Below are 8,347 nucleotides of genomic sequence, written 5' to 3'. Positions count from 1 at the left end.
TTAAACCGGGGTTTCGTACAGGTTCGAGCCAATTTGTTGGATAACTTATTTAGAGAATTTGAGATATGCGTTCACAAGATCAATAACACCATAACAGAATCGTGTCTGATGTTCCCGGATAGTGATCTGCTGAAACAGAAAGGATGGGTGTGGAAGGAGTTAATGAAATTGCTGCTTGTCGTTGACGATGAGGAAAAAAAGGATGGAGATGAAGTGGAAAAGGGAGATCAAAACGTTGAGGCAGAAAAGGATGACGTGGCTGCGGCAGTTGAACCAGTTGATCCGCAAAAAGGTAGTGTATCATTAGACGGATATAACACTCCTATGAACGAGAAAAAAAAAGATCATATAACACCACACACTTCTCCCTTTTCACCAATGACGGCTTCGTTTGTCGTAGAACTGGACAAAGTTGTTGAAAGGGTTCAAAGTGAAATAACACCAGAGACAAAGTTCAACGTTTCAGGAACTGAAACGGTGAACTTTTCAACAAGACTGACCGATGCAGCAACGGATGAAAAACGTAAAGAAGTAACGGAGCCTGTTCAGCGTCAAAGATCGCCGAGGCCGAAACGAACAATCAAGCTTCCGGCGGCACTGCGGTCACCGTACGTGCAACGACCTGTTATGTTGAGAACCGTTCGTGAGAACGCTGAAGAAACACTTGCTCGATGTATATTTTCTGCAGTAGGAAACGTATGGTAAGTATCCAAATTGGACCTTAAAAAACGTATTTATGTGGTGTATTATACGTTATAAGTTTTGAACATATATTGAATTATACATTCGTGTCGACGGTGTTTCGGTTTGTAGGGATATTTTGTTCAGCGACAACGGTAACGTGTCGGTTATAAGGGGGCCTTTTGAATCGATGATGCCTGGTGTAACTGTGCACGTGAATGTCATCAGTGCCTGGGCCGCGTTGTTGAACCATGAAGAAAAAAAGAGGAGGATGGGGACAGCCCCAAGATTATTCTGCAACGCAGGAATGCTGGTAAGTTTAATTTCTGCAGATTATTAAGTGAACACAAACTGTATCATGTGATCATGGTTAAATAGCACCATGTATTAACTTAACACCATGTTTATGTAAATAACACAGATTGTTTATTTGTTTAACTGAAAAACACCACAGCTGGAAAAGGATTTAAATAACAGAATTATGTGATTGTGAATTCTTAACTTAACACCGTAATTTCATTTTTTGTTTACCTGAAAAACACCACAGCTGGAAAAAGATTTCGCGTTGTCTGAAGATGCACGATTAGCAGAATTTACGAACAACATGAATGCTGTGCTTGATTCAACAGAACCAAAAGTGTTTAAAGGCAACTTTGAGATGGTGTTTATACCTATGTTGACCGGGCGGCATTACTATCTGCTGTTTTTCAACTTGAGAACAAGAGATGTCTTTATTATTGACAACATAGAAGGTGCTGCAGGCTTAGAGAGATACAAAGGAAATGTGGAGAAGATGGTATGTTTGTGAATGTTTATACATATACAGCTACGGTAAAAAAAAAATTATTTGTTAACATCAATAATTTGTAACTGCAGATAAGTACATTTTGTCGGTATCTAAGACCGATGCATCCAAAAATCGCTGCACAGCTAAGGAATACACAACCAGTTCGACTAGAGTTGCCATGGCAAACACTTTACGATGGCATCGACTGTGGTATTTTCCTTATGCGGCATATGGAAACTTACTATGGTAATCGCGTTTATATTTCTGTTTATTAAAAAAATAATTAAAATAAATGTACACGAAATATGAACAATTCTGATGGTTTGGTATTGAATAGGAACACACGTTGGACATTGGATGTGTGGTTTATCGAATGAGAGGGACGTTACGAACTTGGTTTTGCCTGATCAAGCACGCGAAATCGAGGATCTGCGTAAGAAGTACCTCTCAAAAATGCTCCTAAGCAACGTGAACACGGAACGGGGAGTTGTGGAACAAGAAGTACAAGAATATGCACTTTTGGACGAGGATGATAGGTTGAGAATGGAAGAGAATGCGTTTGATCGGATTGCTGAAAGGTTGGGAGCTGAAGTGTAAGTGGACAGCAGAACGAGTTAATCTTTTTGTTACTTGACAAACATTTTGGGGACTATAGATTATATGATGTGTTAGCGTTTTGACAAAGTTGTGATTAATGGTGTAGTTTTACTATGATAAGTATGATTACAATCGTTAGCTGTTTGTGTGTTACACACCTTTTTATTCTGGTGTTTTAATGAATTAATATTGCGTCTATTCCGGCACAAAAAAGAACGCGTATTGGCCAGATAGTTTTTTACAAAGTAAATGATGATCATGCTAAATATGTAAATAAATATACCAACTCCTTTGCAACCTGCACAATTAAGACACTATAGTCAAGTAAATAACACAATAACGCTACACAGGTACGCTACACATACATAAATAAGCAACCTGAACATATGAACACCAATAATAACACCCTGAACAACTAAAAATACCATAGTTCTACAAAATTAAAAAAAAAAAATTTCTACACAGACAAATAACACTACTCAACTTGAATTAACAAATAACACCATTAACAACAAAATAACTCCATGAAAAACACATAAAACCACCGGTTTAGAATAAATATCTGAGTGAGGACAAATAACACATAGAACGCGTATTGGCCAGATACTTTTTTACAAAGTAAATGATGATCATGCTAAATATGTAAAAAAATATATCAACTCCTTTGCAACCTGCACAATTAGGACACTATAGTCAAGTAAAAAACACAATAACGCTACACATACATAAATAAGCAACCTGCACAATAATAACACCCTGAACAACTAAAACACCACAGTTCTACAAAATAAAAAAAATAAATTCTATACAGATAAATAACACTACTCAACTTGAATTAACAAATAACACCATTAACAACAAAATAACTCCATGAAAAACACATAAACCACCAGTTTAGAATAAAAATCTTAGTGAGGACAAATAACACTATTCAAATTGCAACATACATAATAAAACACACTGAACAAAAATAACAGAATTAAACAAACGTATTTAACAGAAACAATATATAAACCATTGTCACTGGTAATATTAAAATTCGAACATAAGCAAACAAAATAAATCCATGAGTGTATGCGAATCCGGAAAACGATAAAAAACCTATCAATGTACGAAACAAGAAGGAAGTACGTTAAAAATAACGAAATTTTTTGACAACTCTAAATAACTTACTACTCCTCTTCCCCATCCTCCTCGTCTAATGCATCCTCATCTTGTTCATCCATATCTTCTTCAACTTCCTCCCATTCATCTTCCTCCTCGTCGACTTCATCAGCTTCTTCACCGTGATCCTTGGCCATAGCTTGTTCTTTAGTCCGGGTAGGGTTTTTGCAAGAACGTCTGTTATGACCGTATCTAAAACAGTTTTGACATTGACGGCGCTTTTTACCCAACTGACTTACTGCAATTTCACGTTTGGACTTCATCCGTTTAGGCTTACCCATACCTTTGAATCTTGTTCCAATGGGAACACGAACGGTTGCTTCTGATGGTTTTGTGTTACCAGTAATTTCTGCAAACCTTTCACGACGGCTCTTAGGTGGAGCATTGACAACAGACTCATCAGCAGTTTTGAAATAATTAACAACATGATCCCTGAACGAGCATAGCGCATCAAAGTTGGTGACAAGCTGATTAATAACCGACTCTGTAGAATATGTGATCTCACGTACAACACGGTTAACTTCATTATAACGATCCTCAATCTCATTGATACCTAGAATAGCACCAGGGGCACTATTTGGAACAGCCTCCCGAGTCCAACGTCGTAATATATAGCGTTGTGGAAACTCCCTATTGTCAAGCATCCTTAGCACACAAAAGATGTGTGAGCACAACAACCCAAACTGTTCAAATCTTTTGCATGTACAATACACAGTCATGTCGGCCTCCCGCATCATAACCTATAAAACACCATTCGAAATTATAAAGTTGTCTTAAATAACACTATAAAACACCATATGCAACTGGAAATCACCAAGATCTACACAATTTTCAAGAATAACACTACAAAACATCATGTGTATACCTCGAAGAAAGTAGTGCATGGTTGTTCCCAGTCCTTCACAAAAAAGTTAACGAAGTCACCAATGTCTTCCCACTTTCCGATAGCACATCTTTGTATACCGTTTTGTATCTCCAACTGCTGGTCAAAAAATATAGTGCGTGTGTATATCCTGGACGCTTGATCCTCCAAAACAAAGTCTTCAGCCCATATTTCAGCGTTTGTATTTCTGGTGTCATGGTCATTCTTCCTGTGCTCGTGTCTCTGAGCTTCAATAGCAGAATCAAAATGCCCGAGAAATTCGACAAGTGTGCAACCCGGGTTACAGAACTGTCCAAAGAAATGGTTCTCGCTCTCGGAACGAGAAGAAGTACGCATAAGCCCGGACATGACCTCCTCACGATAATAAGTTGGTATCCAAGTATCCCTGATTTGGTAAAGTGACTGCAGCCACTCATGATCAACCAAGTTAAAATCGTTTATTATGGTAGCCCACTCACTTTCAAACTTAACTGGTATAATTGAATCGGTCCACACAATGGCACACAGCCTCTTTTTGAAATCTGTATTATTGCAGATTGAAGCACCAACCTAAAACACCATTGAGCAAACATATAACACCATAATCACCAAAAAGTATTTAAAAAGTAGTAAGAAAGGTTAAAAGGATGAACAACTAAACACCTTAGCAGAAAGCTTGTCCATGATGTGCCACATGCATAGCCTATGTCTACTCTCGGGCCATGTATCTTCGATAGCCTTCTTCATGGCTGGGTCTTGGTCGGTGACAATCACCGGAGGGGCACAGCCAAATGCTTGACGAAACACATTTAGCAACCAACTGTAAGTTTCAGCAGTTTCGTTTCCTATTATAGCAGCACCAAGAGTAACATTGCGATTGTGATTGTCGATGCCGGTAAATGGAACAAACATCATGTTGTACCTAAAAAAACAAATACGGAATAAAAACACCATAAAAATGAATTACACATACTTAAGAAAAAAAATAAGTTGTAAAACACAAAATAAATATAATAATTACGAAACTTACTTGTTACGACGATATGTGGCATCAAATGAAACAACATCACCAAACACAGAAAAATTCCTTTTGGCATCTTCATCTGCCCAAAACAAACCCCTTAAAACTCCATTCTCGTCTGTTATATACTCCATTGAAAAGTTAGGCATGTACTCTTTCTTCCTCAAAAGCCGTTTAATCATCATATCAGCATCAAACTCCGATATATACCTGTTCAGGTCTCGCTTGAAATTTTTAAAATCGTTTTTGGTTGCCCCAACCTTGTCAAACCCACCATACAATGTCCTCATGATATTAAACGCTTTCACAGGGCCAATGTTCAAGGCACTCAACGCGTTAACGACTTGCTCTTGCATATAGTTCATACCTCGGTTAGAGGTGAGTAGATGCCTATCTTCATCATCAACAAAAAAAATGATTATGTGCCTCATTAAAAGAAGATACCTCGTATAGATTCGAAGGCATTAACTTTATACACATACGTGCTTTGCACCCAGTCCTTATAGAAGGAACACGTCGAACAGATTTCCTCTTTGACCCATTATTTGAGGTGTCAATCTTTTTAGATGTATCGATCGCCTTAAAAGGTTTAGTCCCCTCCTTGGAGCAAACAAACCATTTAGATTTTATAACACCATGATGTGTGTATTGGGAAGACTTCCTGGCAGTGAAGCCTGAAGCCATTGCATACTTCTGATAAAAGAGGAATGCGTTGTTCACTGTGTCAAAGGTCATCTTATCCCTCGGCTAAGCGATTCATCTACCTCCGGTAAATAAGTCTTCTTACCGGAGTTTGGTGACAGTTGTAGTTTCCCAACCGGCTGATAGGTTTGAAATCCTGCGAAAATAATTCTACAGTAAAATAACAATACAACATAATACGTATGAAATAACACCACATAAACACTGTTATGAAAAAACACCCTCTACTAATACGAAAAAACACCATGTACGTATAAAAAAAACACCCTAGCTTACATAAAAACACCATGACTCATCATCAACTAAATGTTTCTACGGTAAAAAACACAACACAACATAATGTGTTTAAAATAACACCACAAACAACTGTTATAGCAAACCAGCCTCTATTTATATGAAAACACACCATGTATTTATAAAACCCCTGTAAGGAACATCCAATGGAAAAAAACACCATGACTCATCATCAACCTAAATAAATAACACATACCAGCTTCAACTTCGATAACATACATAAAAACACCATGCACGTATAAAAAACACAAAATACAGAGTTATAACTGGTGTTCATCAGAGTTCCAATAAAAAAAACAGATGATTGAAAAATTGACAACTACAATTAAACAGATGATTGTAATTATTGATTACAATTACATAAATAAGCTGCGAATAAAAGATACATAAATACCTTGATCGTCGTTCTCCATGAAGAAAGAAATATGAATCAGATTAACGATTGTATGCGTAATTCAGTATGTATGCTTGATCAAAAATAAGAAATCGAAAGCGAATTTATAATGATTAAGAGATCGAGATGATTGAAAGATTTAGATTATCTGATAAAATATTCAAAAATCGAATTTCCTTAAAAAACTCATAAAAATCGGTTACAAAGATTTGAACCTTAATTAGGTTTGTTTGTATAATTACTAATATAACCTTGATCTAATAAAATTAACATGGAATGATCTAATGGCTGAGATTCTTTCTCAACTTTCTCACAATTTAGTCCTTTTTTACAGGATCCTTTACCTATATATATATATATAGATCTATATTTTCAAAGTTTACAGTTAGCTAAAGATTTTCTAGCAACAAACTTTTTTTTTTTTTTTTTGACGTCTAAATGACAACAAATCAAGGAAAAGGTTTGATTTTTGTCAAACGATTAACCAAATAGTTGTTTGCTTATTTCCATGTCATCAGTTCACTTTGTTACAATAGGGTTATTCTCTATTTTTTACTCATCCCTAATCTACGTATGATTATCATTTACCTTTTATTTGTGTGTTGTTATACAAAGGGACAATTATAGATTTCTCTTTAAAAAAACTGGTTAATTATGCATTTACCAAACTTAAAATTAAAATTGCATATATTCTCTTTCTTAACTATTAAAATTGCATATATCCAATTCCTTAACTAATAAAATTGTAAATTTACCCATTTTAATTTATTTCATTAAAAACAAGTTATATAATAACTTTTTACCCTTATTTTTACTAAAACTTAAAAAAAAATACATATTTATTCATTTTTACTAGTTTTTGTAGATTTTTACTAGTTTAGCGGTTTATTTCAGTGTTTAAGTTTTAGTAAAAATGAATAAATATGTATTTTTTTAAAGAATTGTGAAAAATCCACAAAGACTAGTAAAAATGAACAAGTTTGTATTTTTTTTTTAAGTTTTAGTAAAAATAAGGGTAAAAAAGTCATTATATAACTTGTTATTAATAAAATAAATCAAAATGGGTAAATTTACAATTATATTAGTTAAGGAAGGGGATATATGCAATTTTAATAGTTAAGGAAGGGATATATGCAATTTTAATTTTAAGTTGGGTAAATACACAATTAAGCAGTTTTAAGATAAAATATGCAATTGTCCCTTATATCCTTATACAAATGCGACATATGTTTGAGTTTATATTTTTAACATATATAAATATATGAGTTGTGTTAGATTTAAAGAATTTAATATGACAACTTCAAATCTAACACGATTGCCTCCTCACTTTAACATACCAAGGACACATTAATTAACACCAATATACACATGTAAAGGATGGGACGCAGCTTAAAAGGGGCGGGGGGACCCTTGAACTTTTCGTATAGAAATTTTTTGGTATATACGTTTTCGATCCCCCTTCTTTCGTCTTCATTGTCAAGTTTCGCCACTGTGTTGTATCTTCTATGATATTAACACTAACAAAAGTCAAAAACTAATATTCATAATATCCAATATAAGTCAATAGTTCTTTTATTACGTTGAAAATATCAGTGTTAGCAAATTATTTATTATTATATTATTTCTTTGGTCGATTATTTTTATTATTAAGATTATTCTAGCATTAACAATATTTATTTATGTATTATTATTACTACAAAGGTAGAAAGTCATATGCATGGAAACATGATACTACAAGTGGGTGAACTAAACCTACTACTCATCCATACTCTTAACTAATTTCTTGATGCCACAAGACATAAATTAATTAAGATTTAAAATTTAATAAAAAAATTTAAATGCATC

General features: G+C 34.6%; 1 protein-coding gene across 1 annotated transcript; it reads right to left on the bottom strand.

The window, feature by feature from the left end:
- Nucleotides 1–3,237: 3,237 nt before the first annotated feature.
- Nucleotides 3,238–5,847, bottom strand: LOC110866477 (protein FAR1-RELATED SEQUENCE 5-like). Its single transcript, XM_035974924.1, has 5 exons — nt 5,595–5,847; nt 5,122–5,506; nt 4,755–5,013; nt 4,095–4,661; nt 3,238–3,969 (listed from the first exon to the last, which is right to left on the bottom strand). The coding sequence occupies exons 1-5, from the start codon at nt 5,845–5,847 to the stop codon at nt 3,238–3,240; spliced, it is 2,196 nt and encodes a 731-aa protein (XP_035830817.1).
- Nucleotides 5,848–8,347: the final 2,500 nt, after the last annotated feature.

This window comes from Helianthus annuus, chromosome 7 (genome assembly GCF_002127325.2).
Source record: "Helianthus annuus cultivar XRQ/B chromosome 7, HanXRQr2.0-SUNRISE, whole genome shotgun sequence".
Taxonomy (NCBI): Eukaryota; Viridiplantae; Streptophyta; class Magnoliopsida; order Asterales; family Asteraceae; genus Helianthus; species Helianthus annuus.
Note: the sequence above shows the minus strand (reverse complement) of the source record. Positions and strands in the feature narration are given on the sequence as shown.

Coding starts and splice junctions, on each gene's coding strand:
- LOC110866477 (XM_035974924.1), bottom strand. CDS start 5,847: ATGACCTTTGACACAGTGAACAACGCATTCCTCTTTTATCAGAAGTAT. Junction 5,014..5,121: donor GCCACATATCGTCGTAACAA/GTAAGTTTCGTA, acceptor TTGTTTTTTTAG/GTACAACATGATGTTTGTTC. Junction 3,970..4,094: donor CATGCACTACTTTCTTCGAG/GTATACACATGA, acceptor GGTGTTTTATAG/GTTATGATGCGGGAGGCCGA.